This window comes from Echinops telfairi, unplaced genomic scaffold, assembly GCF_000313985.2.
Source record: "Echinops telfairi isolate 266 unplaced genomic scaffold, ASM31398v2 ScPeMD7_5592;HRSCAF=6446, whole genome shotgun sequence".
NCBI lineage: Eukaryota > Metazoa > Chordata > Mammalia > Afrosoricida > Tenrecidae > Echinops > Echinops telfairi.
This window is the reverse complement of record NW_022109491.1, coordinates 5,991,080-6,004,844: the sequence shown is the minus strand read 5'-3', so window position 1 is coordinate 6,004,844 and position 13,765 is coordinate 5,991,080. Positions and strand designations below refer to the sequence as shown.

At 52.9% G+C, this 13,765-nt stretch overlaps 1 protein-coding gene across 1 annotated transcript in view; it reads right to left on the bottom strand.

The window, feature by feature from the left end:
- Positions 1-13,765, bottom strand: part of NFATC2 (nuclear factor of activated T cells 2) — a 135,037-nt gene that overhangs the window by 65,085 nt on the left and 56,187 nt on the right. Inside the window, exons 4-5 of the mRNA XM_045295332.1 lie at positions 1,650-1,852; positions 617-789 (exon numbers count right to left, since the gene is read on the bottom strand). Coding sequence (XP_045151267.1) covers positions 617-789; positions 1,650-1,852 — 376 coding nt within the window. The remainder of the gene's footprint in view (positions 1-616; positions 790-1,649; positions 1,853-13,765) is intronic.

Sequence of the window (13,765 nt, the reverse complement as noted above, 5' to 3'; positions counted from 1 at the left end):
AAGAACGTGGGATGAGACGGCTCGCGTCCGCATCCGATCGACTGATGGGACAGAGGGGGAAGGTCGCGGGAGGCCCCTCGGGGTCGCATCCCAGCCCGGACACTTTTCCTACGTGTGGACAGCTTCCTCAGCCCCTCATTCCTCTCCCTCCTCCCACGGTAGGGACGACACACCGGCCACTGCCCAGCTTTGCCGCACGCCCCAAAGCACGCTGGGTACTCAGCCGACGGCCGAGTCAAGGCAGCGCGCATGCGCACTCCTCTAGGACGGCCCGAGGCACGTCTGAAGGGGGCGGGGCGGAACCCAGCGTGACCACGTACCACGTACCATGGCCTCACGCCAACTGCTGCGTGCGTCTCCCTTTGTAAGGGCAGAGCGCCGTGTGTAGCACGGGACCCGCCACGCAAAGCCTCGGCTCCTCATCGGCTGTATTTATCTTCTCGTTTCCTGTGAGGCCACGAAGCTCTCCGCAAGGAAACAGAAGCCGCGAGACTACACTCCCCGGCCCCCTAGGCACTCCACTTTCGCCATTACCCAGTGTGCACTGCCTGGGGGTCGAAGGTCATGTGCCCTGCGCTGGCCCCGGAGAGGCCCCGCCCCCCAGAGCCCGACTTACAGCACTCGATGGGGTTGGAGGCGCTTTGCAGGGAGACGATGCGGCCGCTGGCCTCTGGGATGTGCACGCGGAACACGAGGCGCACGCGCGTGTTCTTCCGCCCGATGTCCGTCTCGCCTTTCCGCAGCTCGATGTCGGCGTTCCGCAGCTTCAGGATCCCCGCGCAGTCGATGCTGCCGGGAAGCGGAGGGCCCCCGTCAGTCCCACGCCACCAAGCCACCTTCCTCCCGTGGCCACTGGCCTGCTGCAGCCACCCTCTGCCACCAGCAATCCAGCCAGGACTACCTCCGGGGGTTGGAGAGGGGGCACCCAAAGATATTAGTGGGATCCCCCTAAAGGAAATCTCATCTCTCTTGGGAGTGTTTCATGCCTGCACGGTATCTCACAAACGCAAGAAGGCCGCTGGCAAGCATCGGAACGTGGGCTGGTGGACAGATAAGGGGAACGTATCCGCAAGAACTATCACAAGTTTGCTAACCGTCCTGCGGTTCTGTGGGAGCTTCCTTGTTCTTCAGAAATGCAAGCTGAAGTATTGGATATCGAAAGAGGAGGATGCCCACAACTAACTCTTAAGTCTTTCAAGAGTGGTTACATTCTGAATTGAATTTTTGTTGCAGAAACCTTGTTTCCAATAATGGATGGCATTTGGAATGGAATTTTTTTTTTAATGTTTGGCAGTAATAAGGGCTTTTTTATACAATTAATGGGACGCATGTACCCCAAGAGGTCTCCAGTGTTGGGGTTGACAGGTTGGAGCCAGTTTCTTCAGGTTCATGGAGTTACAGAGGCCCCCACCAGATGACAACACTCATTAAAATTGGGATAGGAGCTCCCCACCAAACCCTCGAGATGGAAAGTATAGGTGGGCACTCTGTGTCCCACAGGTTATAAAAGAGTCAAATAGTTCTAGTCTAGAAAGGGAGTGGCAGAACTCATCCCCAAAAGGAAAATGGTAACAATTGGTAAGATGCCTCTTCCATCAACATCCCCTGTCCTCCCTCCCAGACCCACCCACTTTGGCCCCTGTCCGTACGTGGCCCTCATGCTGTTTTTTGGCTCCAGAGGAATCTCCAGGACTTTGGTGCTGCCCACAGTCTTCTCGTAGCTAGTGGTGGTGACGGTCTTCCCCGTGATCCGGTGCACTTGATAGAAGGCATGGGGCTTGAGGATTCGTTCATCAGCCGTCCCAATGAAGATCTGGAGCCCCAGGGGCTTGTTTTCCATGTAGCCATGGAGCTAAAGGAGAAAACACAAATGATTACGGCGTGTGCAGCGGGTAGGGGCTCCCATCCAACACACACATGAGATCAGAACGGCTTACAGATATCCAAAAACGCATGTGATTGATGAACCTTCTAGAAGCGTATATGACAGACCCAGAATCAATCTTGATGTCCATCCATAGAGACCTGCCTGAATAAAGAATAAGATCCCCTCTGGAATGGAATATTTAAGCAGCCATGCCCCAAAATGACATGTATGGAGAAGCAGCCAGTAGATGTTTGTGGAGTATATGATGGTAACGTGTTGGGCAAAAAATAATAATCTGGGATAAAAAGGCCACCAAGTACTTGACGATAATTAACCCTGAAGAGCAGAGAAAGAACTTCCCTTATGTACATAACAATATTCCACAGGACAAGCTGAGTCTGTCATTAGAAAAAGAAAAGGCCAAAGCAAGAGTACTAGAACCTACGCTGAAAGGAAATTCATGATAGCAACTAGCAAGATAACAGACAGCATGTAAACTAAAAGGAGGAGGGCAGAGAATGTCCACAGAAGAGTACATGAAACACAAGATCCCCAGACCTTCCTATTTAAAACTGAACCCCACGCCCACAGTCGTGCCTGTACGCCTTTCCTGCTTTTTGTCGCCATCTAGATGGGGGGCGGGGGGACTTTAAAAAAGCAAACGGACAAATTCCATTGTCTCTTAGTTCCATTTTCACAAGCTTTTTCTTTCTCCCACAACAGGAATATCACCCTCTTTCCTCTTGCAGGCAAGAAAGCATTATTTAATTTGCCACAAAATCCCTAGAATCCAGGATGGTGCTTAGCTCTTACACAAAGTATTCTAGCACCTATTCATTGAGTGACTTAATAAGATCAACCATCAGCAGCAGAAATTAAGACACTTAAACAGGCAATTCACAGGAAAACATGATCAATAGAACACGTTTAGTTTGACTTGTAATCAGAAAATTGCAAAATAAGCAGCCGTAAAATAATATCTGATAATGTCAAAGTAGTCTGGAGGCTATAATCACACAGGCACTCTCATATAGTAGATAGAAATATAAGAGGGCTTCAAAAAGTTGGTGGGAAAATAGGGATTTGTTCCCCCAAGAATTTTTTTAATTCCCCTTGTACATGTACGCTGGTATGAGTATTTTGAAGCACGCTGGAGTGGTAGTTACTAAAATTTAAAATACACATATGCTCTTAAAAACTCACTACCATAGAGTTGATGTCAACTCGTGGTGACACTGTTGGACCAGGTAGAACGACCCTCGTGGGTTCTCAAGACTGTCACTCTATAGGAAAAAAACCCCCGTCTTTCTACTCCAGAGCGGCTGATTGTTTCAAACTGCTGACCTTGCACCTTGCACCTAACTCATAACCAGCACACCAACAGGGACCCTCACTGTGGACCCTAGAGAAACACAGGGTATGCAGGAAACACATGCAACAATGTTTATGGAAACAAACCTAAGGTAGTTGCATCCATAGGCTTATGACTAAAATAGTAAGTCCTAGGTTATGAAATACTATTAAGCATCTCTAAGTGTAAGATAAAAGTCTGTGAATTGACCCAAAGCATCTACCATGAGTTGTTTAAAGAGGAAAATAGGTGCAGTATTACGCAACTTAGACAAAGGCCGAACCCTTTCTATCTGTCCATTCCTACATATGTCAGTCCACCAGAAAGGTGTGGAAAGATGGCCTCCAAACAGACCACACCAGAATCGTCTTGGGGGTGAAGGAGCATCTCAAGATGGAGAAGACGATCAAGGGGACTCCAACTTTATTCACGTCACAATACCTTATAGAACGAATGTATTCCTGGAAAACTTGTGAAGCTTAAACTTGTTCAGCCCATATGAACAAGAGGAAAAAAGTACACTGAGCTGAGTGTGCCTGGAGATGCGTCCCCAATCCCCACCTGAAAACCACTAGGCACATCATTTAATCCTCTGAGCTTCCTTTCTCTGCACGCTGAACTTAGATCCTGCCTTCCCCGAAGTTCTACAAAACATCAGTAGGCTCTCCAATCAACCGCCACAACAAAGGGCAAAAGCAGGCTCTACGACAGTGGATTTACATGTAGCGTCTGGAATTGTGCTATCCAGTATGGCAACCACACATGACTTGCAACTTTCATGAAATCAGATTAAAAGTTCATTGCCTCAGCTGCACTGGCCACATTTCTAGGTCTCCACCGGAACACGTAGCTAATGACCACTGTAATGACCAGCAGGAATATAGAAGATTTCCATCGTGCAAAAAAGTCTCATTGGGCGATGCCAATCTGTGAAGATGGAGAAGTCCTTGTATCCCCCACTCTCAGAGCTATTCAGAGAGACAGGGCCATGTGACAGCTCTCGTCCTAATCGGCCACTCTGACACACAATATCTGCATCCATGTCTGATACACACCCCACGAGGTGGCCCAGCATTGAGATGGTAATCAAAGTTAGCAGCCCCATGCAAACTGAAGAGCAGGACCCTGTGGCTTGGTGACTGATGGCAAAAGGGAGAGGGGGCCGAGTGGTTGTTTTTGTTTCTGCTTTGCACTGGGACCCAAGATACACATATTTCATCACCTCCTCTCCAGGATTTATCAGAAGATGGTACACACTGTTGTGAGAAGATAGCAGAGATAACAAAGTTGCTAGTCAGAGGCCACTTCCTCCTTCCGAGGTGAGAAAAGCAGACGCTGCAGCCTGGGCATGCTCACAGCGAAGAGCCAGGAACACCTGGAGGTCACACACCGTCTCTGTCCTTCCTTAGGGTTCTATCCGAGTCCACCCACTTCTCCCCATCCTACTGCTGGCATCCTACCTCAGGCCAGCACCCTCTTCTGGGGTCACCTCTGCACCCTAATTGGCCTCTTGCCGGTCATGCGCAGAGCAGCCCTGTGATCTCTCCAAAGAAATCAGACCCAGGCATCCCCGCTGCTCAAAGCCCAGGGATGGCTTCCTGTGGCCTCAGAATAAACCCACACTCAGAGCTGTGATCTAGGAAGCTGGCCACAACATGGCCTCTGCCTTCACTTCCTCCTACTCCATTAGACTCCTGCCAACATCAGCCACCCCTCCCTGTCTCCCGAACACACCTCTTTCTGACCTCAGGGCCTTTGCACAAGCTATTCTCGATTCTGAAATGCCCTTTCACTGGATCTCTGCAGCGAGGAGTCAGCACTTTTTATCTCACTTGAATCACCGTGGCATGCCAGTCAGCTCGTATGGACTTGTGAGTGCCAGATGTAAAACACTTTAAAGAGTCAGTGGGTCTCTTTGGTACCTTGAAGTTGGGCACAGAGTATTTACACCACACAAAAATGGGCAGATGCCACATATGACAGCTTCTATTTCCGGAGAGTCGCGTGCTAGGCAAGTCACGGGCACAAGATCAAGCACCCTGCCACGGAGTGGCCATGGGGACCCTGTGGGATTGAGTGCAGCTGCTCCGTGATGTTTCTGAGATTGTACATCTTTTCGAGGGCAGCCAGTCTCATCTTTCTCCCATGGAGCGGCTGGTAGCTTTGAACTGCCGACCTTGGAGTTAGCAACCCAACGCTTATCCCATGGTGCTGCCAGGGCTCCTTCTTTACAAACGGCACTGGAATCTTTACCTCTTTACTATCAGAACTTTTGGCTTCTTAGTTGTCTACCTGCTTCGCCCCTCTCATCCCTACTCACTTGACTGTAAGGCCCACAGCAGCAGGAGTGTTGCTGATGTTGCTCAGCACCATCAATACACTTCCGTGGGATATGAGTGACACACTACATTGGCCAGCAAAGCAACAGCCAGCGGATGCTGGCTCGCGGCATCGCAACTCTCCAAAGGCTGGGCCTGCTAGGACTGCAGCCTCCAGAGGCTGCCTAAGGCCAGGCAGCCTGGCCACGTCAGCATCACCAGTGTCACCAGTACAAGGATGCTCTGGACCATCATGCTCGCCTTGCCCTGGTTCTACTGGATCCATAGCTGCTGGGTTATGACACTGGGTTAGAAAGCACACAACAGGCCCTCAAAGGAAACAGGAGCAAAGGTAATTTACATGAGCTAGAATGTCCTTCCTGCTGAAGGGGGGAGGGAGGGAGAGAGAGAGAAACACTATAAACAAGCAAGTCATGTTGCATCTTGAATGATGACCCCACTTCTTTAAGAAAGCCAAGAATGAGCCCCCAAGTCAAAAGCAGCCCACTGAACAAGACTAACTGCTCTATGGGAACAGAGGGACCCCGCCTCACATGGATGAGAGAGAGTGGGGCCCCCGCCCAGGTAACACCAGAGAGGGGCACAGGATACTTTGTTCTTTGGGTCAGATAATAGCCGACCCTCAGCCCTCACTCCGTTTCTTGATAGCGGTGTGGCTTTGGGGAACCTCCTCCCCGCTTCTGAGTTTCCATTCTCTCATGCAAAAAGAGGAACAGCGCCCTGCCCCGCTCCCAGGGCATCTTTCGAAGGCAGCCTTTGTGGGGCCGCAGGTGCCCATCAAAGGAGAGAGAGGCTTCCACGTCATGAGCGGCTGACACAGATCAGAAACAGAGGTGCTCTTACAGAACTGAGAGCCAGGGCCAAGCTCGGTGAGACACCAACAAAGTGAAAAACCACCCGAACCATCTCTGAGCTGGGGAAAACCGGAGCTCGAGCTCCAGCCCTCTGAGTGGCGGGCTGCTCAGCCCCACCGGAAGCAGAGGCCAGAGAAGGAAGCAGCGCCATTTTGCTTGAAAGGCGCCCTTTCCCTCCACTGCCCCCTCCCCCAGTTGTTGTCCCTGGGTGCCCTTGGTTGGGACCCTACAGGACAGAGGAGCTCTTCCCCCAACGTCCCCAGCAGGATGGATTTCCTGGTCTCGTCCCAAGAACAGATCACCAGGTCTGAAGAGCCACTCCTTCAGAGCCGATGGGTAGGATCGAACTGCTACTCTTTGGGTTCGCAAATGAGCGCTTAACCACTGTCCCACTAAGGGGTCCCCCTCCCTATTCCAGGACTCAAAAACCTCACCACTGAACCCATTCCAACCTCACCACCAACCCATTCAGAGTGATTCCACAAGACAGAGTAGCACTGTCCCTGGGGGGTTCCCAAGACTGTAACACTTTACAGGAGTAGAAGTCTCATCTTTCTCCCAAAGAGCAACTGGTGGCTTTGAACTGCTGACCTTGTTACCAGCCAGGTGCGCTTGAGCACTGTGCCACTAGGGGGCTCCCGTCCTATTCCAGAAGACAGTAGCGTTCTCCAGAGCTCTGGTAGCCCAGTCAGCCCCCTCGTGCCAGCTCTGCAGAGGAGAGACAGGAAGAGCTCCTAGCTGGAGTCACTGGGGTCTTAAAGATGGAACGCGGGGTCTTGGAACACAGGGATCTGCCTCTAAGGCCTCAAACCCTGTTGCCTCTGATTCAGGGAGACCTGGGTCTCGTGGAGGCTTTCCCAAGCCTCTCCCCAAAGGGAAGGGCTCCTCGGAGACCTGAGCTGGCACCTGTGCAAGGTGCAAGTTCTAGACCTCTGGGCTCCAGAGCCGGGGAGACCCCACCCCCTGCAGCTAAGCTAAGAGCAAACTGTTTTCTGCTCTGCTCCTCCCACAGGCAGGAAGGGTGCAGGACGAGCGAGGGGTGTCTGCTGAAGGCTCAGACCCGACCGTCTGAGAGGCTGGGGGTCCGTGCTGCCCTGTCACGTGACTACCAAGTACAGAGCTTCTCCACCAAAGGGACCCCCCCCCCAAGCTAACTGCAGGCTTGGCGTGGTGGTGGTGGGGGTGCGTTCGGGAAGGGGAGGAGCGGGCGGGTTTGCCAGTCATCCACTCCCTCCGCCTGCCAGCTCAACTACTTGAAAAATCAGACCCGAGGTTGGAAGTCTTCCTGCCGCAGTGTAATGTACACATCCCTCACTCCCTGCAAGGATCCCTGGTGGCACCATGGTTATGAAGAGGGTGGTGTGAACCCCACCCAGGAGCTCCAAGAGAGAAAGGCCAGGGACCCACGCGGATTTCAGCCCAGAGAAGGCAAACCCCCCTGGGACTCAGCATTTCACGTCAGGTGGATCCGCCCACCAGCCCCGCTCAGAGGAAATCCCCAGGCAGGCGAGAACTCAAATCAGGCCCACCCCACCACCACCATGTGAGAACTCAAATCAGGCCCACCACCCCCACCCCCACCCCCACTCCCAGCAGCAATTTCTCTCTTGCCGCAAAGATTGTGAAAGGGCATGGCTGTTCGTGGATTCCTGATTTCCCCCCTTTTTTGTTATAAAAGTAAGCAGAGGTTCATGGATTGTAGAAAAGCGAGATAAGACGGGAAAATAGGAAGGAGAGAGAAATCGTCCTTCAACAACAAGTGTTTCCGTGTCCAGCCTCGCAGCCCTTTGTTGGAAGCACTGCTTACTGGCCATTGAATAGACTCATAGCACAGCAACCCTGTCGAAGCTACAGTCTGGAGATCTTTACGGGTGCAAAGAGCCTCATCTTTCAACCAAATCGCTCCTTAAAAGCAAAGAGAGCGAGACTTCATCTCATGCACTCTGGGCATGGTACCAGGAGAGACCGGTTCCTGCAGAAGGACAGCTGGCTTGGTAAGGTGGAGGGGCAGCGAGAGAGGAAGACGTTGCACAAGATGGACTGACACAGTGGGCGCAACAATAGGCGCACACGTAAGAACAAGTGTGAGGACAGCGCAGGACTGGGCTGGGTGGGGTTCTGCTGTACACAGGGCCAGCGATGGGTCGGAACCAACTTGGCCACACCTAACGACCACGTGTGCCGCTGTGTGCGCCGAGCTGTGGCTCTGCAGAGCACACGGCCCCAGCGCGTCCCTAACCTACCTTTACCGACGCAGATTGCTGGCTCTCTCTTGCTCAGAACCAGCTGCTGGGGGGGGGCAGGCAGTTTTCGATCGAACGGGTTAAGCAGCTGAGTGCTTAACCACTGCGCCACCAGGGCTCTGTGCCCCAGCTCTACAGCACAGATTCAAGTAACCCCTAACTGCTCGCTCCCAGAGCTCTCCTACTGGGAGGCTGTGCCACGTGGACCCTGGTAAGTGATACTTCCTTGGGAGCAATCGGTCTATCAACAATGCTCAGATCTCTTTAAATACTCACAGGCGGAGGCCGCTGCCACCAAGCCCGAAATGTGGGACTGATTCTCAAGGTGGCAACCGGCCAAGGAAGCTGTTTCGTGTTTGACGAAAATCAAACAGTCGCCATGTTAAATCGCGTTTTTGTTGGATTGGAGCTATTCGGACATTGGTAGCACCCTCAGTGACTTCACTCTGAAGGCCAAGGAGAGCCTGAGGGGGGTGGGGGTGGGGGCGCGGGGTACCGTGCTGCAGTTCCCAACGGGCCACGCAGCACGTGGGGAGCAGGCTTTCTTAGCCCCAATCCTGCATTTATTCTGGGGGTGTAAGAACAGAACACAATTACCAGCACCAACCACACCCACCCCCTGGACATGTCCGTGCACACACACAGAAGCATGTGCGCACGCACATGTGCACACAACCCTGAAAGTACAACCACAATTTTTCCTCTCATCTGAGCCGACCGTACCAGCAGAGCACGTCCATCGACAGAGCATGTGTTCATGCCTTGAGTGACGAGTCCAATTCTTGCCGCTCCTCTCACCCTCCCCCGTGTCTCAGACCCGTCTCCACTTCCTGTTGATGTTATTTCCCCAAAGAAACCAGTGGTGGACTTGAGCCTGCCGGCCTGAGCTGGATCAGAGTAGAACCCTGCTCCACGCGGTTCTCAGCAGCCGGTGCTCTGGAAGGAAGGTGGTCGGCAGGCCTTTCCTCCGAGGTACCTCTGGGGGTGGCCTCAAGCATCCAGCCTTCCAGTTCTCCTCCGTCACTTCGACCCTAAGTACCTACTATTTCCTCCTCACCCCTCACGCCCACCTTTCTGACAAAATCCTGATGCAATCACAGAATTGCCACTGCCTGTTTTTCGGGGGTCTGTGGCCAGGCCTTTCTTCCTAGTCTTGGCCTGGAAGCACCCCTGAAACCCGACCCCCACAGGCGACCCTGCCGGTATGTAGCATCACAGCTACATGCACTGCGCCACCACACTGCGCGTTATTCAGGGCAGCGTGCATTGAAACAGCAACAGATCAGAAACTGCAGAGACAGTGGGTGAGCCTGTTAAGGGTATATCATGAAACACAAGGTAGCTGTCAGCAAGAACAACTTTGCTCAGGACCAGCAGGGTCATCTCTGAAGTTGTGCAGTGCACAGGGCGGGTAGCCTTCTGGGGCCCCCTAAGAAAACTTTTTACAGACTGATAGGGAACCATCTCTAAGACATACCCCAAACAGTGCGTGCAAACACCTGCTTCTACCAAGTTGGGGGGGGGATGTGTGCGCGCTGGTGTGCAAGCTTGCGCATGTAATGAGGCTGTGTGGACACACACACACATGCACACAAATCACACCAAACTCACTGGCATCAAGGCAATTATGACTTTTAGACACCCTGGAGGCAGAGCAGACCTGCTCCTTTGCGGTCCTAACACGAAACCTCACCTTCCTCCCTGGGGCCGGGCTGGTTGGTGTGACCCACGGACCCTGCAGTTAGCAGCTCACCATGTGAACTGCTGTGCCTCCCGGGCTCCTTGGACAGACACCACAGCCTGTGGAAGCAGTTACCTTTGGGCAGGAAAGTAGGGAAAGAAGTGGGAGAAAGAGACCGCACCCTGGGATGCTCTTTTAATGAAAACATTTTCCTATATTTTTAGTGAAAGCTTACACGGCGACTCCGGTTCCTATTGAATCATTTCTACATGATGTGTTCGGTGGCATGGTTTCTGCGTGGCACCTTTCTCGTGGCTGAGATTCTGGTTCTGTTTTCAGCCCTCCAGTCTCCCTGCCTCTTCGCCTTGCTGTTGAGTAAATGTTGACTGTCCAGCTTGAGAAGGTTTTTTTTAAAAGGACTGCAACAGTACTCGCGGGTGATATTGTTTTGTTTTTTTAGCCAGGCTGCTATTTAGCTAAATGCTGACCTCATGGGATAGTTCTGGGTTCGAGAATTAAAAAGGGTCTCAGGGCAAAAGTCTCCCTGAGCCCACTGGGTCCTGTAAGTCTGGACGTGTTAAGGATAGAGTTCGGCTCCATATCTTGCTTCTACGATTCCAGAGCCCATCGAGTGCCTTCCTGACCAGGGCTGTGGGAATGGGTGGCTGGGCACCATCCAGTTCTTCTGGTCTCGGGTAAATGAGGTGAACACACTCCTGCGGCTTTCGAATTTTGAACCGTATACATATAGTACCTCTATCCAAAAGAACATGAGGCAGAACCATCAAAAAGAAATCAAACCCATTTTCAAGTGTGCAGGAGAGAGTGGACTGACACAGTGGCTGCAGCATGTGCTCAAACGTAGCATGGGTTGTGAGGACGGCGCAGGACTGGGCAGCCTTCTGTCCTGCTCTGTTGTTCATGGGTCACTGTGAGCCAGAGCCAGCGGGACAGCACCGAACAGCACTCTCGCCACTAGGCGTGCAGTGATTCCCAGGAGGGACGCACTGTTGAGACTCAAGCAGGAAGTTCAGGGGAACTACAACTCAAATTTTCTGAATGCACAACTTAGAAAATACAGCCCAACCGACTCATCCCAAGACAGGGATGGAGGCCTCTGCTTCTTATGTTGTGAAGCCCGTCATGTCTCCTAACATCCTCACGGGAGAGACGATGTGGAAGGGGAGGGAAAGAGCACCCCATCGCATGCGACCAGAAAAGCAAGAGCCCAGGCCCCACGCCCTGAAATCTCAAGAGCAAGAGTCTGAGGTAGAAGCTTTGGGAAAGGAAGAAAGGCAGGTGCTCTTCAAGGCTAGGGGCAGGGTCCGTCCCAGAAAATCAGGGGCCACACGTGTCCGGATGAAAACTGAGCCACAGTGGCTGGACTTCCAGAATCCACCTGCTCTCACCACTTCCTTTATTATAACCTGCTCTGAAGGCCTACTGTCTCCTGTCTGGGATGGGGCAGTAGAAACTTCCCTGGTCTTCTGCCTCCATCCTTCCTGACACACACACACTGCCGCTCTCCACACAACAGCCAGAGTGATCCTCAAAAATCGACGTCACCACTTGTCACCCCCTCCTCTCAAGGTAAAATGGCAAAGTCTTCATTCACATGGCCCCGGGGCTCCTGTATGATCTCCATCTACTCCCTCTCCTCCACACCAGCCAAGTGTGTCTGTCCTCTAACCAGGATGCCCACATCCCAGGCCGGCCCCTCGCCCCGGGGCCTTGAGACATTCTCCTCCCTCTGCTGGCAATGCCTTACCCCATAACCAAATCTCGACTCAGTGCCTCCTTATCAGAAAGGCCCGCCCACTGCCTGTCCCAAGACGGTAGCCCACACCCTCCTCACCTGGCGTACACTGCATTTCACACAGCACCACTTAGCCCTGTGCCGGGCATCTGATTGTGTTCTGCCTCCCACTAACACCTCCGCCCTGGTGATCAGGCACCTTGTTACCAGGATCCCAGTCCAAAGCAGTACTGGCACCATGCCATCAAGTTGACTTTCAACACACCAACACCCAAAGCTCACAGCCAAAGCAGCCCTATAAGACAGGGCAGAAGTGCCCCTGTGGGTTTCCAAGGCTGCGACTCCAGTGTAGAAAGCCTCATCTTTCTCCCATGAAGCAGTTGGTGGTTTTCAACTGCTGACCTTGCAGTTAGCAGCCCAATGCATATCCCGCTATGCCACCAAGGCCCACCCCCAAAGCAATGATAGCTCAAGTTAACTCAAACTCAAAAACATTTCATCGAAGTCAATTCTGACTCATAGCGATGCTGGGAGCCCCAGAAGGGCTGCTAGGTGAGCATACCTGTCAGGGCGGGGTGCTCCGTGGCAGTGCTGTGCAGACTCCCCATTTCCTTAGACCCGCCCTCCCGAGGGACAGGCAGTGGTCATGCTGCCCACACTAACTAGTGCCACTTCAGGTTGGGCAACAATTGTCCTAGCCTGCAGTGACCAATGTCAGAGGGCTTCCATCCTGCCGTTAGCAGGGCAGAGGTGACAAGGTCTAGGAGCAAGGACAATGGTGACCCTGGGGTGGATAAATGGGCAGATGCCTCACAGAGAAAGGGCAGCTAGGCACCACGCCGGCCCGTCTCTCTGAGCATTCTAAATTAAGAATCAAGTCATGCTACATTTCTTACATCCCTGGGAATTGAAAACAGACACATCTACCGCACAGCAAGCAAGCACACTAGCAAAGAGGGATGGCAAGGGTCTGGAACATGCAGATTTGTTTCCAATTACTAGTCCACACGGAAGCCAGGGAAGCAGAAACAGGGGGTCGGAGGATGCACACACGACCAATGGGACTCCAGACCAAGGGCTGGGCCTTCCCTTCCACCCACCGCCCCCAGGGGGTCTGTGATTAAAGAGGGCGCATCATTCCGCTCCCTCTACACCCGCCAGGGTCAGGATATTCCCGCCTCTGCGCTCTTTCTGTCCCCTCCACTCTCAGGTGTCCCTGGGGGGTCTGAGTCACTTGGGAGAACTCAGGAGGCCCGGGATTCGAGGATCCACACCTTTGCGCAGTCAGCTTTGCACACATTGGTATTGTTGGCTTGTTTGTTTTTAAAGATGCCTAGTGGTGCCCGTCACGTCTTCCTGGAGCAGAGAAGGCAGCACTGGGGTTGCCAGCCCTCTGCCCTGCCTCTCTCATGAGGTGGGTGCTGGTCATCCCCTCTGGGCCCCAAGTCTCCAGCTGTGCCGGAGACTGAATGGTCCTCACAGCATGTCCCACGCATTCAGCAGCCCTAGCCAGCTGCTGTCACATCCGGGCCAACTGTGTGTGTGTGTGTGTGTGTGTGTGTGTGTGTGTGTGTGTGTGAGAGCCCTGGGGCGCAGTGGTTTCACACTTGGCTGCTCACCGACAGTTCAGAGGTTTGAACCCACCAGGCAGCCGAGGCCATCAGCTTCACTAAC